General features: G+C 39.5%; 1 protein-coding gene across 1 annotated transcript in view; it reads right to left on the minus strand.

Moving 5' to 3' along the window:
• Positions 1-22,259, minus strand: part of LOC133657995 (E3 ubiquitin-protein ligase Midline-1-like) — a 77,203-nt gene extending 54,944 nt beyond the window's left edge. Inside the window, exons 1-2 of the mRNA XM_062059635.1 lie at positions 22,042-22,259; positions 2,333-3,117 (exon numbers count right to left, since the gene is read on the minus strand). Of these exons, the coding sequence (XP_061915619.1) occupies positions 2,333-3,049 (717 nt within the window). The 5' untranslated portion in view covers positions 3,050-3,117; positions 22,042-22,259. The remainder of the gene's footprint in view (positions 1-2,332; positions 3,118-22,041) is intronic.
• Positions 22,260-23,698: the final 1,439 nt, after the last annotated feature.

Consider the following 23,698-nt stretch of genomic DNA (forward strand, 5'->3'; position numbering starts at 1 on the left):
AGAGCCATAAGAAAATATTGCTTTATTTATCTGATCATATTGGAATATATTTGTTAGGTTTTCAGTAGGTTCAATTAGGTTCACTAGACTATATGCGTCATTTAAAAATTTTTCAATGAACATTCGAACAGTCCGGCCCTCGGCTTGTAGCTAAATTTTTTATTTGGCCCTCCGTCCATTTGACTTTGACACCCCTGATGTACAGTAATATACTGTACAAACAACTGTAGATTTTACATTTTTTTAAAAACTGGCAGTACAGTCACTACAATTTTCCTATACAAATCACAAATGTACAATTTTATTCACAGCAAAGTACTGGAAAAACGACCATAGTTTTTATCGTTACAAGAAAGAAAGAAAAAAACCCGGCAGTTTAGTTTCGAGAATTGTACTGTAAAAATAAAAGTTGTACCATTTTTCCATTTACAGTAATGCACTGTAAAAACGACTGTAGATGTTATGGTAAAAACACCTGACAGCTCAGTCGCCAGTACTTTACCGTGAAAATAAGTGGTACCATTTTATACGCGTGAAAAGAATAACTGTATATTTTACAGTAAAAAATGGCAGCTCAGTTGACAGAACGTTACCATGGTAACTGTTTTTCTATTTACAGTAATACATTGTAAAACCAAGGTCCACAGAGTTTTAAAACGGGCAGCTTTGTCGACAGAATATTACCCTAAAAATAAAAATGACATGTCTTTATTTGAAGTAATGTATTATGATAACATCTATAGTAAGTTATAAGGCACATTTGTCATTAATTGGACAATGTGTATAATTCAAGTCAACGACCTTTAAATTATATCCAAATGTGCAGCATTTACTTGCATAACTCAATGCATACAACCTTCCCTAGTCCATACTTGCCAACCCTCCCGAATTTTCCGGGAGACTCCCAAATTTCAGTGCCTCTCCTGATAATCTCCTGGGACAACCATTCTCCCGAATTTCTCCTCCAGGTCCATGCGGACTTAAATGAGGACAGCCTGTCGTCACGTCCGCGTTTCCTCCATATAAACAACGTGCCGGCCCAGTCACATCGTAACATCTACGGCTTTTGGAGAGTGCACAACTGCACACACAACAAGAAGGAGACGAAGCAGAAGAACGAAGAAGAGACAGTCACGGCGACGGCGAGTGACAGAGAATAGAACGAGGATGGACAATTCAACCCTAAACTCACTCCTCTCCTGCAAATTAAATTTCACAAATGCTGCCCATACCTATGCTCCTTCTAAGGCTGTGCTACTGGCTGCAAAGCATTGCACTTTCAAATACAACAAAGAGTAGAGGAGTGTTATGTGTATGTATATGTGTAAATAAATGAACACTGAAATTCAAGTATTTATTTTATATATATATATATATATATATATATATATATATATATATATATATATATATATATATATATATATATATATATATATATATATATATATATATATATATATATATATATATATGTACACTACCGTTCAAAAGTTTGGGATCACCCAAACAATTTTGTGGAATAGCCTTAATTTCTAAGAACAAGAATAGACTGTTGAGTTTCAGATGAAAGTTCTCTTTTTCTGGCCATTTTGAGCGTTTAATTGACCCCACAAATGTGATGCTCCAGAAACTCCATCTGCTCAAAGGAAGGTCAGTTTTGTAGCTTCTGTAACGAGCTCAACTGTTTTCAGATGTGTGAACATGATTGCACAAGGGTTTTCTAATCATCACTTAGCCTTCTGAGCCAATGAGCAAACACATTGTACCATTAGAACACTGGAGTGATAGTTGCTGGAAATGGGCCTCTATACATCTATGTAGATGTTGCACCAAAAACCAGACATTTGCAGCTAGAATAGTCATTTACCACATTAGCAATGTATAGAGTGTATTTCTTTAAAGTTAAGACTAGTTTAAAGTTATCTTCATTGAAAAGTACAGTGCTTTTCCATCAAAAAAAGGACATTTCAATGTGACCCCAAACTTTTGAACGGTAGTGTGTATATATATATATATATATATATATATATATATATATATATATATATATATATATATATACCCCTGATTTACAGTAATGCACTGTATAAACAACTGTAGACTTTATGGTGAAAAAAGTGACAGCTCGGTGGACATAATTTCACCGTAAAAATGATAGTCAATTAATAATAATTGGGTAAAAAAAACACTGTAAATCCTCCAGTTAAATTCAGGCTATTGAGCTGCCGGTTATTTTCGGTAAAATCTTTTTTTTTTTTTACAGTCTGGTCTCCAACTCGTTGGTCTCGACATACTCGAACTGCCATTTAAAAAGTAACTGATTACTCACCCTGAGTTTTTCAAAACGCTCACTCAGTGCTGCCACCTGGTGGTCCCTGTGCCTTCCCACCAGTTTGCACAGGGAGCAGATGAGCTGGTCGTCGGTGACACAGTACATGTTGACTTTTTCCTCCTCGTGCTCCAGGCATTGCAGGCCCCGGAGGTGCGATCCCGGCATCGGCTCAATGAGCCGATGTCCGGTGAATGGCTTCTTGTTGGGGTGAGTGGCCCTGAGGCACTCCTCGCAGTACGACACCTCGCACGTCACGCAGGTCTTCATTGCTTCCTGTGGCGGATCCTGCTCGCAGAACTGGCACTGGATCGGCTCCGGGGGGGTTCCGGGGTCGGACATGGCGGCGGTGACGACGGGTACCAAGGCCAAGCGGTCGTGGTCTTCCTCGCCGGGGGAGTTCGGTCCGCTTTGGGGTGCAGGCAGAGGGAGCCCAGCCGAAGATGAGGCCCGCTGAACTCTGTCGATGATGTTCTGCAAGGTCACGTTTCGCTTTAGTCCTTCAAGTCCGCGCTCGGGGCTCAGGGAAATAACATATCTACACGTGGGGCACTGGAAGGCGCCGATGCTTTGAACCGATTCGTTGGTGGAGCAGTGCGAGACGAGGATGCGGTGAGCACAGCCGAAACACAGGCTGTGGGCGCAGGGGAGCAGCAGAGGGTCCTCAAAGAGCTCCAAGCAGATTGGGCAGGTCAACTCTGACTCCAGAGTGTCCATCCTGCTCAGGGGAGGCCAGGCGGGACAAGGCGCAGTGTCAGCAAAATCCAGGGGAAGCTCTCAGGTATCTGCGGAACAGGAAGAGAAGAAGCAGGTGAAAAAAAAAACTTGAAAGTGTCTGACAAAGTCATTGTTTGCTCAAGCCTGCAACAGCGCTTTGTGGCCTGTTGGGGGCAGCAGAATCAAGCCTGAGCAGGAGGTGGACGTGCCACCTTTTCAAAAGACTTCATCATACTGGGTCACGCTGCAAAGAGTCAATGTTCAAAAACAAGAAAAAAAAAATACAAAAATTAGGGGTATTTTATTTGAACTAAGCAAAATTATCTGCTTGGCTTGTCAAGATAAAATTAGCTAACCTCAATTAACCCAAAAATACCTTAAAATAAGTATATTCTCACTAATAACAAGTGCACTTTTCTTGGTAGAAAAAAAATATACCTTTTTGCTCAATATGTGGAAAAATATTCTTTAAATTAAGTAAATTCTAGTGCCATTATCTTGACATAATGATATACTGTACATACACCATGATTTTTTTTTTATGCTTGAAGTAACAAATTATTACTTAAAAAAAATAGTTTTATTCTTGAGTGTTGATGACACAGCTTTGCAACATTTGATATTCTAGTTTCAAGCATTTTTTACTCAATATAGGTCATAAAATCTCAGCAACAAGCTGTAATATCTTACTGAGATAATTGAGGACCAAAACCCTTAAAACAAGTAAAAGACTCTAACATAAAATCTGCTTAGTGAGAAGAATTATCTCATCAGACAGAAAATAAGCAAATATCACCCTTATTTGAGATGTTTAATCTTACTTAGATTTCAGTTTTTGCAGTGCAGACCGAGCCCATTTTTTAAAGTGCTCGTTTGGGAACTAATTTGTTGTCATAATAATGAGGGGGTAACGTGTCCAGTTCCCCCACATAACTTATGTGACTCATTATTCCATCACAATTTGTGACGGTCTATGAAATGTTTGTAGCTCGTGATGTCATGGTGCAGGGGTCCATCCATCCATGTTCTACCGCTTGTCCCTTATGAGGTCGCGGTGGGGTGCTGGAGCCTATCCCGGCTGCACATGGGCGGAAGGCGGGGGATACCCTGGACAAGTCGCCACCTCATCACAGGACCAACACAGACAACATTCACACTCACATTCACACACTAGGGCCAATTTAGTGTTGCCAATCAGCCTATCCCCAGGTGCACGTCTTTGGGACCAGCTCAGTGGCCTTGTGGTTGGATTGTCCGCCCTGAGACTGGAAGGTTGTGAGTTTAATCCCCGACCGAGTCATACCAAAGACTATTAAAATATGGGACCCATTATCCATTAAAACCTTAATTCTAGCCTAATTTAGCCATTCCTTTACCACTTTTGACGTGTGTGTGGGGTCATTGTTCTGTTGGAACACCCAACTGCGCCCAAGACCCAACCTCCGGGCTGATGATTTTAGGTTGTCCTGAAGAATTTGGAGGTAATCCTCCTTTTTCATTGTCCCATTTACTCTCTGTAAAGCACCAGTTCCATTGGCAGCAAAACAGGCCCGGAGCATAATTCTACCACCACCATATTTGGCGGTAGGCATTGTGTTCCTGGGATTAAAGACGTCACCTTTTCTCCTCCAAACACATTGCTGGGTATTTTGTCCAAAAAGCTAAGTTTTTGTTTCATCTGACCAAAGAACTTTCCTCCAGAAGGTCTTATCTTTGTCCATGTGATGTCAGATGAAACAAAAATTGAGCTGTTTGGCCACAATACCCAGCAATATGTTTGTAGGAGAAAAGGCGTGGGATTAATAGTAGGCCTTTAAAATACAAACACATTGGAAAAAAAACACTGATCCAAGTCAATAAGGTCTGAACCCGTATTTATACTCAATATTATATAAGAACTTAGTAACTTTAAATTGTACCAGTTTTCTAAGAAACATACAAAAGTATCGTAACAAAGCTCACAACTAACGGCGATTAACTATGCGCTGAACTGAATGTTGAAGAATGTCAACCCTTCTGTCGTGGTTTTTCTTGATATGGCATTCGTTTGCACGGAAGCGCTCGTGTGCACTGACACAAGAGGCATAGGATTGCATCATCATCAGCTATTCTGGGTGGCCAGATGTGGTTCGTAGTGCGTGTGCATTGTGCCACAGGAGACGGCAGCATGGCAACAAGCACAACATATAACAAGATGGGCAGAGGGAGCAAAGGGGGCTTAATCCAGGCTACAGTAGGTTCGTCACTACCAGGATCTACCACTAGGGGTCGACATAAACCTCACGGAATCATGGTTAAAAAAAATTAAAAAAAAGCCTTTTCATATCTTTGCTTTCATATACATCATGGGTGTCAAACTCATTTTAGCTCAGGGGCCGAATGGAGGAAAATCTGTGCACAGGACTATTAAAATCATGGCATTAAAACTAAAAATTAAAAAGAACTTCAGATTGTTTTCTTTGTTTTACTTTGCCCAAAAATAGAACAAACACATTCTGAAAATATTTCCATAAAAATGTAGAAAAAAATACCGGTAGCGGTAAAGTTTAGATCCATGCAGGAAAGAAGAAAGTGAATGAATGTTTATAACTGAATACATTTTCATATGCAAAAAAATTGGGGTTTTTTGTATTATTTTTTTAATGAATTAAGTAACATTTATGACAACCTTTTTCTAAAACACAATATAGAATGTGAGATATAACAAGATAATGCATACATGTATCATTTGTTTTCAAAACGCTTACAAAAAAGTGGGACCCCAAAGATTTATTGTGGGACCCCATTTTTATGACTCGATGGGGTCCCTGGGACCCAATTTTGAAAATTCTTAGCGCCAACACTGATGGAATATTGGTGCGTGCAAAACAGCAGCAGGCGGCTGTGGCTTGCGGGCCGGTTCTAATACTTATCAAATATCATCCCGGGGCCATAGATCATTCATTCTATCGGGCCTTGATTTTGACACCACCGATATACATGTTCCCCATTCACACATTTGAAACAAAACATATTTAATGCACAATATGCATCCGATTATGAAATAAATAAATAAATAAACAACCTACCCTAATAATTGTTAACAACTGCCAAACATAAGAAGGACTACCAAAGTTTGCTTCAACATGAAAAAAAATGTCTTTAGACCCAAAGTGGCAAAATCTCAGTAAAAAGAAAGAGTAGGACGCTCTGTCTGTGGCAGAGCTGAGAAGTAGGTCATCCCTGCTGACCGAGTGCATATACTGTAATCAGCCCCCAGTGTGTGTGTGTGTGTCACTCGGGATGCAGCAAACATGCAAATATGGCAAACAGGCCCAGAGGGTGATAGCCGCTCTCTATATGACCACAACGTAGAACTGCCAGCTCCTTGCAAAATAAATAGGGGACACTTTGTTGGCAGGGCCAGACTGTGTTTTATGTGACAATCATTGGTACTTTAGTCTTTAATCTTAAAATTTGTATTTGTTGCCTTTTTTATTGTTTTGAAACTTTGAGAGATATTGCTTCTTTTTAAAGATAAAATGTCACAACCTTTAAACGCCACATTTGGAGTAGGAAAACCAGAAGCTAGAACAGGGGTGTACAAACGCAGGGCCCGAGGGCCGCATCAGGCCCGCTTAACAGGTTTTATCCGGGATGAGTTTGCTAAGTATAAAAATTAACCTGAAATTTTTGAATGAAAGACACCGTTGTTCTAAATGTGTCCAGTGGATGTCACAATAGCAATTATTCGTATTTGTGTAGATGATGCTACATATGTACAAAATAAACCACATGATGTTTGTACATCAGTCGTGGAAAATGATCAACATAAATTACATACTGTAATTTAATTTTTATATATATTTTTTTTCCTGCTGGCCCCACTATGGACTGGACTTTCGCTGATGTGTTGGACTTTCACAATATTATGTCAGACCCACTCGACATCCATTGCTTTTGGTCTCCCCTAGAAGGGGGGGGGGGTTACCCACATATGCGGTCCTCTCCAAGGTTTCTCATAGTCATTCACATTGACGTCCCACTGGGGTGAGTTTTCCTTGCCCGTATGTGGGCTCTGTACCGAGGATGCCGTTGTGGCTTGTACAGCCCTTTGAGACACTTGTGATTTAGGGCTATATAAATAAACATTGATTGATTGATTGATTTTAATCTTGATTGAAAATCAACACCAATGAGATGACTGATAAACATTATCACATCATTTATTCAGAAAATATAAATAATGACAAATAAATTACTAACTGCAATATGTAAGTGTGAAAAAAAACCAACAACATTATGATTTGTACATTTTCAGAATGTGCTTGTTCTATTTTTAAACCAAGAAAACAGCCTGAAGTTGTCTTTATTTTTAAGTTATCGTGCCGTGATTTTACCAGTTCGGCTCACTTGGGAGTAGATTTTTCTCCATGTGGCCCCCGATTTAAAATGAGTTTGACACCCCTGCGCTAGAAGGATAACTCTAGCTCGCTTGCTGCCGCCAATCAAGCCGAGGCGTGGACCTTTTTTAGACTATTGAGGGCCCGAGCAGTGGAGGTGTGATGCAGAGCATCGCAAGGGCCTTATTGAAATTGCAATGTTTATTATTATTATTATTATTATTAATATTATTTTACACGTTTAAACGCCTTTTTGAGGCCCGTAACATGCACGAAAACTCCCCAAAGTTTGCGAGCGCATCAGGTTTGGTGAAAAATTGTATTACTTGGAAATCCCGAAAATGAAATTTCAAAATTGTCTCTCTAGCGCCACCTTTAAAACGAGCAAAAATTAGCCCCTTCTACCAGTTTCACGTATCGACACGAAAATCGCCGGAGACGTCTTTGATGACGGGACGCACATAAAAGTCTCACAAACCCATTTCGGAAAACCAACCAAAAGTCGGCCATCTTGGTTTCCGTCGGCCATTTTTGGGCAACAAAAAATTACAGATACTACACATATAGTTGATGATATATTGCGAACAGTTTTTGCCTATGTTATTAAATGTGGGCGTGGCACGGCGCCAAACATGGTTGTGATGTTTTTTTTGCCAATTTCGGTGAAAAAAAGGGGTCGAACTTTAACGGACTCCTCCTTGAGACTTTGACCTATTGCGTCGCCAGGATCACAACGCAGACGGAAATAAGGGAATGCTGCGCCCTAATTTTTCAAACAACGTCTCAGAATGTGCCGTTCAGCTAGACACTCACTCTCCGCACACAGAGGAGACCGGACTGCAGCACAAACTGTTCACACTGCTACCCACTTCCACCACCTCTGAGAAAGCCAGCCCGGTGTGTCTGACACCTGGCAATATGAGACGACAGCTGGAGAGAGTCAACCCAACCAAGTGAGCAGGCCCTGACCGAGTCAACCCCTGGGTTCTGAAGACTTGTGCTGCTCAGCTGACTGAGATCCTGCACTTCATCTTCAACCTGAGTCTGAAGTTAGAAAGGATACCAGAGCTATGGAAAACATCCTGCATAGTGCCCAAGGAACACCCATCCCATCGGGCTTGAATGACTTCAGACCGGTTGCCCTGACATCTCATGTCATGAAGGTCCTCAAGAGACTTGTGTTGGCTCAGCTGAGACCCCTGGTGGCTCCTTCCCTGGACCCTCAACTGTTTGTGTATTAGCCCCATGTTGGGGTGGATGATGCTGTTATTTACCTACTGCATCGTGCTCACTCTCACCTGGATGGTGGGAGAGGCACTGTGAGGATCATGTTCTTTGATTTATCCAGTTCCTTTAACACCATTCAGCCAATTCTGATGAGTGACAAGTTGCTCAGTTCATCCATTGTCTCCTGGATCACTGATTACTTGTCTGACAGGCCCCAGTTTGTGCGACTGGGGATACTGCCGGATACTGTGGTCAGTGGTGTAGGTGCACCACAGGGGACTGTCCTGTCTCCTTTCCTGTTCACCCTGTACACCTCAGACTTCCAGTATAGTTCCAGGTCTTGCCACCTGCAGAAATACTCTGATGACTCTGCTATGGTCGGGTGTATTAGGGAGGGACAGGAATTGGAGTACAGGACACTGATCGTTGAATTTGTGGAGTGGTCTCAGGCGAATCATCTGCTCCTTAATGTGGACAAGACCAAGGAGCTGGTCATCGACTTCAAGAAGACAATGACCCTGTGATGCCCATCAACATTCAGGGCCGAGAGGTGGCAGTAGTGGGGCAGTACAAGTATCTGGGAGTCCACTTGAACAGCAGACTGGACTGGAAAGACAACAGCAAAGCTGTATACAAGAAGGGCACGAGCAGACTCTTTTTCCCAATGAAGCTTAGGTCCTTTAATGTACGCAGCAAGCTGTTTGTGATCTTTTTTCAGTCTGTTGTGGTCAGTGCCCTGTACTTTGCAGTGGTTTGTTGGGGGAGCAGCACCAGCAAAATAGACTTAAACAGGATCCGGAAAGCCGGCCAAACCATTGGCACACAGTTGGAGGCGTTTGTGTCAGTGAGGGACAGGAGGACACTGGACAAACTGCTCGCCATCATGGACAATCCTGCCCACCCACTCCACCAGACAATTGAGAGACAGCGGAGTTCATACTCCAACAGGCTCCTTCAGCTTCATTCCCACACTGTGCGATTCAAGAAGTCCTTCTTTCCGCTCTCCATCCAGCTGTCTAATCACTTTCCATACAGCAATAGATGATATCTGTCTATTACCTGACTGCTTCTATGTTAGCTACCTCTCTTTGTTTATAATGTATATTTATTACTCTCTATTTTATGCTGCCCTTTTTTTTTGGGCTGCAGCTGTTACATATACTGTAATATGGTAATTGGGATTTGTTATATATTGTATATATTATATAATAGTATAATATAGTATAATAATATATCATATATTGTCTGAATGATATGTAAATATTACATACACTACCGTTCAAAAGTTTGGGGTCACATTGAAATGTCCTTATTTTTGAAGGAAAAGCACTGTACTTTTCAATGAAGATAACTTTAAACTAGTCTTAACTTTAAAGAAGTACACTCTATACATTGCTAATGTGGTAAATGACTATTCTAGCTGCAAATGTCTGGTTTTTGGTGCAATATCTACATAGGTGTATAGAGGCCCATTTCCAGCAACTATCACTCCAGTGTTCTAATGGTACAATGTGTTTGCTCATTGGCTCAGAAGGCTAATTGATGATTAGAAAACCCTTGTGCAATCATGTTCACACATCTGAAAACAGTTTAGCTCGTTACAGAAGCTACAAAATTGACCTTCCTTTGAGCAGATTGAGTTTCAGGAGCATCACATTTGTGGGGTCAATTAAACGCTCAAAATGGCCAGAAAAAGAGAACTTTCATCTGAAACTTGACAGTATATTCTTGTTCTTAGAAATGAAGGCTATTCCACAAAATCGTTTGGGTGACCCCAAACTTTTGAACGGTAGTGTATATGTTATATTTCATATTGCTACTATGGTACATTTTTAGTGTACTTCATACCTTGTGTTGTTTCCCTTTTTGTGTGCCCTTGTGTGCATTATCCTTTCCATCCTTTGTAACTGAGCTACCGTGTGGAACAATTTCCCTTGTGGATCATTAAAGTTTGTCTAAGTCTAAGTCTAAACCCCAGCACAAACTGTTCACACTCCTACCCTCAGGTCGGAGGTACAGAAGTGGGAAACATGACAAACTCTTGGAACTTAAACTTTTAAGTTTGTTAGCAAAGTCTACAAATAGTGTGTGAAAGAGTCTGTTTGAATCGAGGATCGTGTTGAATCGAGAATTAATTCTGAATCGAATTGTTGCCCCAAGTTTTGGAAACAAATTGAATTGTGAGTTGTTGTCAGTTTAGCGTCTCTGATTTGTTAATGCTAATTTACCTTCTGATTGTCACATTTTAGGGTTATATGTTGTAACAGGCAGTAAAATGAACATTATAACCGATGTTGGAAGTAAAGGTGTTAATAGGGATGGGTACCGTTCACATTTGAACCGATGTGTTACTGATTCCCACCGGGAATGTTCGATACTTTTATGTGTGTTAATATATATTGTTTTTAATAATATAAAAAATGTTATTGCAACATTTATGAAATGGCTTATTATTAACAATTAACTATTGTCCAGTTGTTGTACCTTATTTTATTTTGTATTTATTATCTAATTCGCATTAAGTTGCAATTAGAGTTGCAAGTCCAAAATGTTAGATGGCAGTAGTGTATAGTTTATGGTGTGGAATTTTCGCCTAAAAAGTGTTAACACTCTAAGTATTGCACTTATTACACACCAGCTGTTTGATTGGAACATGCATCATAGTTGTAGTTTTCATTAACAAATTTGGAGATGTTGAAATCGCCATATAAAATCGCTAATGCTAATCAGTCGCAAAGTGAATGCATATTAGTATCAAGCTAGCGCTTTTTTTTTTAACAGTAGTGCCTTACTTTATTTACGTTGAAGCCTTTTTGAGCCATTTTTTTTGTTGGCATTGAAAGTTGCAACATTAACTCTGGGTAGTTTGCCTCAGGCAAGTGCCAAAGTGTCGGCAACGCGCAACCCTGGTACAGAACAAGCCACCATTGGATTTTACGTGAATCGATGCCCGATGGGATCGGCGGGATACAGTCGGTGCCAAAAAAGCAGTGGCGGGCCATGCATTTCACACCTAGACCTTCAGTAATGTCCAACTTTAATAAATATCTGTCATAATGCCATCATTTATGTCACCACATGACCATGGCTGAAAAAATAGTAGCTATATTTGCGCACTACTACGCATTGAATCAACTCAATAGTGTACAAAATTGGCTATTTTGCGGCGCTTTTAAAAATAAATAAACCCACATCAGCAATTAAAACATATTTCTACGTGGTACTGTCAAAATTGAAATATTTGGAAAAATATATAAACGTAAAAAGTTAAGAAATAACCATTTTGAACTCACAATTTGCAGAACCCATCGAAAGTACCGCTTATAGTTGGTTGATTCGATTGGAAGTGGCGGACAAACCATTTCACCGGTCGAGACAGTTTAGCTAGCTTAGGGGTCGGCCGACTGCGTCTCACAAGGTCTAGCTTCTCTTGAAATGTCCATCTTGGAAATGGCCTTACAAGTATATATCTGCAAAATAATCAACGTTTTGCGCTCCTTCGGCCATCGTGGGTTAAAAAAACCGAGTTGATATCTGATTCCTCTGCTAGCCAAGTGCGCCGTCGATTTGCATAGCACTTCCTGCTTTCACAACTCACAACTTGTGATTGGGCAGATTTAATACATCGCTGGCAACAAGCTAGCTGAATTCTGATTGGATAAACGCTTTAACGTAAAAACAACAACACTGGAGCCTAAGATGAAATGAAGGGAATATGATAAATTCGGTTCACTTCAGTTTCAGTTTATTTGGAACATGCATACGGTAAAATGTAATGCATCACATATTTCCAGTTGGTTCATTACAGCACGTCCGAAAAGGAGTAGGACGAAGCACACAGCAAAAAGTCAGTGTTCAAAAACAAGAAAGAAAAAAAAAAATTAGGGGTATTTTACTTGAACTAAGCAAAATTATCTGCCAATAGAACAAGAAAATTCGGCTTGTCAAGACTTTCCAAAACAAGTAAAATTATCTAACCTCAATGAACCCAAAAATACCTTAAAATAAGTATATTCTCACTAATAACAACTGCAATTTTCTTGGTAGAAAAAAAAGAGACCTTTTTGCTCAATATGTTGAAAAATATTTTTAAATTAAGTAAATGCTAGTGCCATTATCTTGACATAATGATATGCGCTCGGCATCATGATTTTTTTTTTTCATGCTTGAAGTAAGAAATTATTACTTTAAAAAAGTAGTTGTATACGTGTGAGTGTTGATGACACAACTTTGCATCAGTTGATATTCTAGTTTCAAGCATGTTTTACTCAATATAGGTCATAAAATCTCAGCAACAAGCTGTAATATCTTACTGAAATCATTTAGGACCAAAACACTTAAAACAAGTAAAACACTCTAACATAAAATCTGCTTAGTGAGAAGAATTATCTTATCCGACAGAAAATAAGCAAATATCACCCTTATTTGAGATATTCAATCTTACTTAGATTTCAGTTTTTGCAGTGCAGAGCTTATTTTTAATCCTACCCCTTTTCATACCATTGCAATGTTATCACATTTCCTTGTTCTCTGTAACAGAACAGTGAATAAATAAATAATATATCATAGTAAGTAAACAGATATTAAATACATAAATAATCTTTATCTCAAAAAAGGTTCAAGATGTTTGTCATAATTGTTCTTCTCTGTACTTTGTGAACACTTGTAGTTTGAACAGTCTCTTAAAGGCCTACTGAAACCCAGTACTACCGACCACGCAGTCTGATAGTTTATACATCAATGATGAAATCTTAACATTATAACACATGCCAATACGGCCGGGTTAACTTATAAAGTGACATTTTAAATTTGCCGCTAAACTTCCGGTTCGAAACGCCTCTGAGGATGACGTATGCGCGTGACGTAGCCCGGGGAACACGGGTATGCCTTCCACATTGAAGCCAATACGAAAAAGCTCTGTTTTCATTTCATAATTCCACAGTATTCTGGACATCTGTGTTCGTGAATCTGTTTCAATCATGTTCATTGCATTATGGAGAAGGAAGCTGAGCAAGCAAAGAAGAAAGTTGTCGGTGCGAAATGGACGTATTTTTCGAACGTAGTCAGCAACAACAGTACACAGCCGGCGCTTCTTTGTTTACATTCCCGGAAGATGCAATCAAGATGGAAGAACTCGGATAACAGAGACTCTAACCAGGAGGAATTTTGACTTTCGATACACAGACGCCTATAGAGAACTGGGACAACACAGACTCTTACCAGGATTACTTTGATTTGGATGACAAAGACGCAGATGTGCTACTGTGAGTATGCAGCTTTGGCTTCTAAACATTTGATCGCTTGACCGTATGTGCGCAACTTTTTTTTGCGTATGTACGTAACTTTTTAAAAATATATAAGCTTTATGAACCTTGGGTTAGGTGAACGGTCTTTTGGGCTGAGTGATTGTGTGTGTTGATCAGGTGTTTGAATTGTATTGGCGTGTTCTATGGAGCTAGGAGCTAGCAGAGGAGCTAGGAGCTAGCGTAACAAACACGCAGGTGTTTTTATGCAGGATTAATTTGTGGCATATTAAATATAAGCCTGGTTGTGTTGTGGCTAATAGAGTATATATATGTCTTGTGTTTATTTACTGTTGTAGTCATTCCCAGCTGAATATCAGGTACCGTGAGTATGCAGCCTTGGCTGCTAAACATTTGACAGCTTGACCATATGTGCGCGTCACGTACGTAACTTTTTAAAAATATATAAGCTTTATGAACCTTGGGTTAGGTGAACGGTCTTTTGGGCTGAGTGATTGTGTGTGTTGATCAGGTGTTTGAATTGTATTGGCGTGTTCTATGGAGCTAGGAGCTAGCAGAGGAGCTAGGAGCTAGCGTAACACATACGCAGGTGTTTTTATGCAGGATTAATTTGTGGCATATTAAATATAAGCCTGGTTGTGTTGTGGCTAATAGAGTATATATATGTCTTGTGTTTATTTACTGTTGTAGTCATTCCCAGCTGAATATCAGGTCACCCCCGGCTCTCACAGCATCTTCCCTATCTGAATAGCTTCAACTCCCCACTAGTCCTTCACTTGCACTTTACTCATCCACAAATCTTTCATCCTCGCTCAAATTAATGGGGAAATTGTCGCTTTCTCGGTCCGAATCTCTCTCACTTCATGCGGCCATCATTGTAAACAATAGGGAACTTTGCGTATATGTTCAACTGACTACGTCACGCTACTTCCGGTAGGGGCAAGCCTTTTTTTTATCAGATACCAAAAGTTGCAATCTTTATCGTCGTTGTTCTATACTAAATCCTTTCAGCAAAAATATGGCAATATCGCGAAATGATCAAGTATGACACATAGAATAGATCTGCTATCCCCGTTTAAATAAAAAAAATTCATTTCAGTAGGCCTTTAAACTGACTCATATTGGTGCTTTGCTTGATTTACTTTTCAGAGGTGGTATAGTACTGAATATGATTCATTAGTATCGCAATACTATACTAATACTGGTATACCGTACAACCCTATTCCAAACTATGATTGCTGTCACGATTACATCCTATTTTGGAACTTTAACGAAAGTCCCGTGCACAAAAACAGGACGCTGAGAACGATTGTATTTGTAACGAGCCCAACTTCACACAAGCATCTCAGACAATCTGCCACAAAAGCAACGGATATTTCCCAATGAACTCGTTGTGTGTTGCAGGCACATTTCCCCCATAAAGACTGACGTTATTATTGTTGCCTTCCACACACTTCCACGTGCAGCAAAGTCGGAAGCATGTGATAAATCTTGCAGTGCAGACAGGCCGCCTAATGTGGGCCACAGTGCCAGAGTGCATCTAAGTGATGTCTAATACGGATCTTAACCTCCTTCCTCTTCTCCTCCTTTCTCCAATTACTCTGTGCAAGGCTGGATCTGATTATTCAACAAGTGAGCGTCGCACAGCACACAAACACGTACACACATTGCCTTTGTGTGATTCCAGACACCATGTTGAGCCATAATCCGCTTCCACCCACGCTGGACTGGAACCAATCATAGCCGTCCATGTTCTACGGTCTGTCACAGGATTTGTCATTACCGGTTTAGAATGTGATGATGTTATGTGTGTGTATGTGTGTGTGTGTGTGTGTGTGTGTGTGTGTGTGTTATGAATGTGACCCAGATTGGGTGTGACAATGTTTGTAAAATTAGATGTGACGTTGAGAGGAAAGGGTGGAAGGGAGCCAAAACAAATCCGGCGTTGACGATGTTGATGAGAGGCAGGAGAAGATGCTGATGCTGACTACACCACGTGATGACAACAAGATTTGATTGCCAGTAACGTACATATCTTCAAAACTTAGAAGAGGTAACACAAAAATTGTATCAAAGATACTTTAGAAAATTGACACTGTCAGAGAAGTGTTTTACTTGGTAATAAAATAAGATACCGTATTTTCTGGACTATAAGGTACGGAGCCCCTAAAGCAGGGGTCACCAACGCGGTGCCCGCGGGCACCAGGTAGCCCGTAAGGACCAGATGAGTAGCCCGCTGGCCTGTTCTAAAAAATAGCTCAAATAGCAGCACTTACCAGTAAGCTGCCTCTATTTTTTAAATTGTATTTATTTACTAGCAAGCTGGTCTCGCTTTGCTCGACATTTTTAATTCAAAGAGAGACAAAACTCAAATAGAATTTGAAAATCCCAAAAAATATTTTAAAGACCTGGTCTTCACTTGTTCAAATAAATTCATTAATTGTTTTACTTTGCTTCTTATAACTTTCAGAAAGACAATTTTAGAGAAAAAATACAACCTTAAAAATGATTTTAGGATTTTTAAACACATATACCTTTTTACCTTTTAAATTCCATCCTCTTCTTTCCTGACAATTTAAATCAATGTTCAAGTAAATTGATTGTTTTTATTGTAAAGAATAATAAACAAATTTTAATTTAATTCTTCATTTCAGCTTCTGTCTTTTCGACGAAGAATATTTGTGAAATATTTCTTCAAACTTATTATGATTAAAATTCAAAAAAAATATTCTTGCAAATCTAGAAAATCTGTAAAATCAAATTTGAATCTTATTTCAAAGTCTTTTGAATTTCTTTTAAAATTTTTGTTCTGGAAAATCTAGAAAAAATAATGATTCGTCTTTGTTAGAAATATAGCTTGGTCCAATTTGTTGTATATTCTAACAAAGTGCAGATTGGATTTTAACCTATTTAAAACATGTCATCAAAATTTTAAAATTAATCTTAATCAGGAAAAATTACTAATGATGTTCCATAAATTCTTTTTTTAATTTTTTCAAAAAGATTCCAATTAGCTAGTTTTTCTCTTCTTTTTTTCGGTTGAATTTTGAATTTTAAAGAGTCGAAATTGAAGATAAACTATGTTTCAAAATTTAATGGTCATTTTTTTCGTGTTTTCTCCTCTTTTAAACCATTCAATTAAGTATAAATATCATTAATTATTAATAATAATATAGAGTTAAAGGTAAATTGAGCAAATTGGCTATTTCTGGCAATTTATTTAAGCGTGTATCAAACTGGTAGCCCTTCGCATTAATCAGTACCCAAGAAGTAGCTCTTGCTTTCAAAAAGGTTGGTGACCCCTGCCCTAAAGGGACATGGGGAATTATTTTTTTTTTAGACATGTATCTCGTGCGCACGAGAAACTTTTTATATAAAAAAATAAATAAATAAAAAATGTTTTTTTTTGTTTGTTTTTTTTAGCCTGTGGATGGCTACCAAAAGCGCTTTATTGCAGTGAAACTTGCCAAGGGACATGTAACCAAATATTAACATTACTGTATGTATACTTTTGACCCAGCATATTTGGTCACATTTTCAGTAGACCCATAATAAATTCATAAAAGAACCAAACTTCATGAATGTTTTTTGAGACCAACAAGTATGTGCTCCAATCACTCTATCACAAAGAAATAAGAGTTGTAGAAATGATTGACATTATGTCCTTTACAAGTGTGTGTAAACTTTTGACCACGACTGTAGATGGTTTTAAAATGTGGAACTAATGCAAAAACACATGTAGCAAAACAAAGACCGGAGAAGAAGCGAATAAGCAAAGAAGAGGAAATTAGTAAGTAGATGAATAAACCAGGAGAGAGAATAATATCTGCACAGTATGACAACACTGTGTGCCATAGATATGAAGGTGTAGCTAGAACGGTAACCGGGGGCCAAGTGTCTGGGCAATAAAACAACAAGAATGCCTGTTGGCCACGTACAGTAGTCGCTTAGCAGTTTCTAGACTTTTATATGTAAACACCTTCGTACTATGTATTTATGCTGTGCGCCAAAGGGAGAGCCTTATATACATATTATCAATAATTAAATATTATAACACATTAATAATGTTCAGACTACAAGGCCTATATATAAGCCGCACCCACTTGGACAAATGTTTACACAGGCGCTTGTGTTCATTCACAAATGTAACAAAAGACCACGGCACACTGGGAAAGTCATTCAGCACCGTCTCCATCCTCATCCTCCTCTCGCGCTCTGAAACCGCTGAAGTCGTCGTTTTCGGTGTCGGAGATGAAAAGACCAAAAATTGCTTCAGCCGACATTTTCTTAGCCTGGTTTTTACTTTTGTCTCATTGCAAATTCGCCTCTGAGCTTGTGCCGTCTTCTTCACACGCAGCAGTGATGCCTTTATAAATAAATAATAAATAAATAAACATATTGTTGGGTATTGTGGCCAAACAGCTCAATTTTTGTTTCATCTGACATCACATGGACAAAGATAAGACCTTCTGTGTCAAGAGGAGTGGTCAAAAAGCGCCTTATTGCAGTAAAACTTGTCAAGGGACATGTAACCAAATATTAACATTGCTGTATGTATACTTTTGACCCAGCAGACTTGGTCATATTTTCAGGAGACCCATAATAAATTCATAAAAGAACCAAACTTCATGAATGTTTTTTGTGACCAACAAGTATGTGCTCCAATAACTCTATCATAAAAAAATAAGAGTTGTAGAAATGATTGGAAACTCAAGACAGCCATGACATTATGTTCTTTACAAGTGTATGTAACCTTTTGACCACGGCTGTATATTCATTTAACGTCTCTAAATAATCGATATTTGGACCTTTGTCCATCTTTTTCAGAATCGCCCGCGTCTTATCTAAGAATGGTTCCACTCTCCCCCAGGAGAAACCACACCAGACTGTAAAGGTCAACAATCTTTTTGAGCATAGCATGTTCTTAAAAATCAACAGTTAAGATCAACTAGCCGTGAGAAAACGCTTACGCAGGAAAAGGACATGACAATACCACCTGGGCTATATTTATCTCGGACATTTTACACTCCAGCTTCAGGGTCTCTCTGACAGCTGTGATGCTTTTCCCCACGCCTGGTTGGTTTGACAATGGCACTAAAACATGTCATGCATGGGAAACAGGAAACAGCGACAACAAAACTGCCGCAATCAGGGCCAGCCTGCCACTAAATACTCTATGCGGTTGTTTAGGGCCACAACCACTAGGAGGGCCACACAACCAATTTTGTAGTCAAAGCTCATGTATATGTTTGGTGGAATCACACTACGAACGTGTAAAAATGTGGAGGTGTAAAACTGTTAAATGTTTTAATTTCTTCACTGCACTGTTCACTCAACACAGACGTCATAAAGTCATCAAAGCTCACATTTATGCATTGACACACAGCGCCAAGGTAAATACGACAAATCTATTTGTGGCAGCATCGGAAAAATGTATGTTAAAGTTTCAATTTTGCATCTAATTGCACATAACTGTAGTGCGTTCAAGAACCCTTCATTAAAGTTCAAAACAGAGGTGTCACTATCGGTTATAAAAACAGGGGAAGCTTAAAGAGTAATTGCATTTTTTATGGAATGTTCACATCGTTCACAATGGATGGAAATGTTTTTTTTTTATTGCATTCTAAATATTAAATAAACGTAAACAAAAGTCTGCTTACAGCGCAGCCAAAGGGAGCCCCACTATTCCACCCAAAAAATCTGATAAATAACCATTGAAAAACCGCCAACCATACTCCATTTACATTTTGTGACTTGAATGTTAACCAAGTATTAGTGATATTGTTATTATAAGCGCTAACGCAGGCGAACTATTTATAGCGGCGACGTAATCACTTCCTGTGTGACAATGTTTACATCGTCTAGTGGTCTGCTGCTGCTTCCTCGCTTCCCTGCTCCCTGTAAATTTATTGTAGATTATAAATCATGCATCTCACCCGGAGAGTAGATGGCTGAGGGTATACTCCAAAAAAATTGGGACACTTTGACAGCCATTTAGGATCTGGAACTGGCGAGAACGACACAAAAAGCGCTTGGTCCCCCCCACCCTGTTTCTTCGCGAGGATCATGAGACATTTTCCATTTAAATGGGAATATATGAACATCCTAGCAGTCAGCATCCTAATCTCAGCAGACCTTGTACAGTAAGTGATGTTTTATCATGTTTGTTGGCTCTAATAAAGTCTGCAGTGAGTAATAATCAGTGATGAAGAAAAAAATAAAATAAACCTTGTGATGCGTTTTTGAAATTAATGTGGAACGTATGCTTAAAATGATCACAATATGTAAATATTAAATGTTATTATAAATGTGCTGGTTACTATATTACATATACAGTATACTTACATCCTGTAAATAAAACCTTCATGGATCTGGATGGTTTTTTTAAGGGCTCTATTGGCAGAATTGAACGGCTCCTATAGGCTTCATTGTAAACGGATTTTTGATCACATTTATTTGGAATGCATTAAAAAAAAACATACATCCGTCGTCATGTTTTTCATAATGATTGTGAACAATAGGCAAAATTCTAAAAAAAAAAAAAAGTGCAGTTCCCCTTTAACTTTCAGTAGATATACCAATAATAATTGTAATAATTATGTATTGTTGTGATTATTAATATCTACTGATGATAATAATAAATCAGCTAATCTCCTTTTTAAACTATAAAGTACGGGAAAACTTGACATTATCATGATTAGTTTATATATATTTTAGGAGCATTTAGCACCCCAAAAAAGGCCAATTGATGCCACTTATTATTGATAACTGAGACATGTTGATATTGTGAGATTTCTTATCATGGAGTGCGCCATCTATTGTGATTCTGGGTTATTGCATGTGCATCGAGCTCCCGAGCCGATGATCGATGAATGGAAGTGTGTACATGTGAGAGGGAACTAGTTCACAGTCCCATAACCTAGATATGCTAACCCATCTTTAAAAAAAAAAAGTTTTTAAAAAGCTAGTTCCAACCAAACCAAGTCAGTAATTAGTTGTTTTAGTGCATGTAAACATACAAAGTGTGTGTATGTGGGGCATAGATGTTATATTATTATATTATTATTAATAATTATTAAATTATTATTATTAATTATAATTTTTAGACTCCAGAAAGGCTCTGGAGTGTAAAAATTATAATTAAGTGATATTAAAGACCAAAATAAGGACCATAAACAAAATATTCTTTAGGGCCACAAAAAGCCTAGCGCTGTATCGATCACGATACATTTCCCGTTATGGCCCGCATTAGAACAGTTTATTTCCTTGCTGTCCTGTGACCTGACCTGTTCATTTCGGGGGGTGGGGCAGTGGGTGGTGTCATGGCCCAGCTGTCTCACACATGCCTCAGTACACACGGAAAACACATGCAAACATGAACATGTTTGCAATGCATCGCTCAGCTTGTGAAATAAAAGCTTTCCAAACCACACACAAGCTTCCCTTTTAATCACCCCTGAAGGAATGTCTCCTATCATTAAGTGGTTTTAGCCTTCAAGCGCGGAAACCCCCCCCCAAAAAACACAATTGCTCAGTAAAAGTGGGTCACACAAAAGAAGAGTCTCACACGCACACCAAATCCTCCCAAAAATGAGGCATCTATTTCAACGGTAGCTGCTCTTGTGAGATAAACACCTCGTCCTAGTCCAGGACACAGATTGCCCTGCAGCTTTCATTGGTTGCATCCCAAGTAGCTCATTCCACCGCTTGCTGGCATTTAACCTTCTCACTGCGTCCAAAAACCTCAAAGTATAAATGAAAAAGCATTGCTTTCATAAATTCGTTGTCGTTAGTAGAATTTCTTCAACATATCAAGACTTGTATGCTTCCAGTTTTGGAAGTTTTAGGGTTGCCCTTTTCTGTTCCAGGGTACTTGATTGGGGGAAGAACTAGAGAGATCAAACTTTGGCCCCCATTAACTAGAACCGATACAACATCAGCAACCTATGGCCTCTCAAAAAAAAATCTTGTAGAAAGACTTCTCAGAGTAAAAGCTGTTGGAGCTGCAAAAGTGGGTAACCAAAGTGGTTGCAATACTATAGGATTTTCCTAGAGACTTACAGGCAACTTCTGTGGAAGAAAACAACAACAAAGTCTCCCCCCATCTCCTTCCTCTTACCTTCCACATGGTTAAAATCCCATCATCCACAAACAACAGAACAGAGAGGAAGCGATAGATAAGCTTGAAGGTGCGCTATCTTTGACTCTCTTTCCTGTGGCGCTGGTAGGGGGGAGGCCAAAAGCAGTCGCCGCCGGTAGCCAAGCTGAGACTTAGCGAGGATGTGGCCACGGCTCCACAGCTGTGTCATCACCTCTCATGACATGCTTCCTCCCTTGCCTGTGTGAGCTTGTGCATCCTGACCCTACACACACACCCACACAGAGAGGGCGAGAGAGAGAGAGAGAGAGCAAGCCGGCACAAAGTAGTGCACCGCCTCAGTCCCTCCCCATCCTCCGCCTCCCACCCTGCTTCCCTATTCAAATCTGCCAGTGGGCCGCCCTGCCTCTAACTAGGCCAATAGCTTGACCAGTCAGGGCGGAGTCCGGGATGTGTCAGAAGGAAAGCATGCCGTGGCACGATGCGATGTGCATACCTTTGACTCTGCGTCCAAGTAGTCCGACGCCACCTTCAACACATCTCTCAATACTGACTTCACCCTGTATGACGGAGCGATTCCATCAGCCCTGTTTGAAGAAGTGCAGTTGTTTTTGCTGTGGGCCTCTAGAAAAGGGAAATCCAATGGAAGGAAGCTTAGATTAATCTCCGAGATAAAAGTCAACCGTGTCTTCGCCCACACAGACGCCACCATAACTGCCAACTCCAGTCCTAAACGTGGGGGCTTTGTTGACAGCAAAAAGCAGCATTTTACCAAACGTAGGAGCCATCCTAAAACTTGTGCGACTGAGGGTCTGATTAATTCCAGACAAAAAGACCACAGGAACGCAGACCAGATTCCTTTGGGATTGTGTGATTTTTAGAAACCCTGTAAGTGTTAATTCCAGTGTTCTCTCTGTGGTTTTGCACCCTTAATCTCTGCGTGTGTACTCACCGTGCATGTTTCTGCATAACGCTATGACGCGTTAGACTTTTGGACCAGGCCCAACCTGGGTCTGGCTGAAGGAACAACTTGTTGAGGACAGTCAGGGGAGAATAGACCTCTGCCAAGGCTGTGGTAACCTAATTTTACACAGGACACAATTGTACACACGTCCATTTTTGAACCACTTATCCTGTTCATTGTCAAGGAAGACTGGAGTCTATCACCAGATGCAGAAGGATAATCAACTATGTGAACCATTACACACCAAATGGCTACCATATGGAAAATGCCCTGTGGTATTGTAAATACAGGTGAAACTCAAACAATTTTGAATATCATGCAACGGTTTGTTTATTGCAGCAAGGTGAAACTAATATGACATAGGCACAAGACATTAAAACAACGTTGAGAACTTATTGAATTAGGTGCTGACGTTGAGCAACTCAAACCAAACGTTGGAGCAACATGCTTTTTGACAACGTTTAATCAATGTTGGGTTCTGACGTTGATTTGACCATTGAATTTTGGTAATTTTCCAACCAATATTCTACAACACAAATACGACGTTGAAATAACATGCTTTTTGACAACGTTTATCACCAGCAGCAAACCTGTCCCAAACCTGACTAAATAGTTGAATGTTTTATTATTATAATAAAATGATAGCAGTCATTTCTATGAGATTATTTTCTAATATAAATGTTTTGGCCCACTTACAATGACAATGACAAAAAA

This window comes from Entelurus aequoreus, linkage group LG01 (assembly GCF_033978785.1).
Source record: "Entelurus aequoreus isolate RoL-2023_Sb linkage group LG01, RoL_Eaeq_v1.1, whole genome shotgun sequence".
Classification (NCBI taxonomy): domain Eukaryota; kingdom Metazoa; phylum Chordata; class Actinopteri; order Syngnathiformes; family Syngnathidae; genus Entelurus; species Entelurus aequoreus.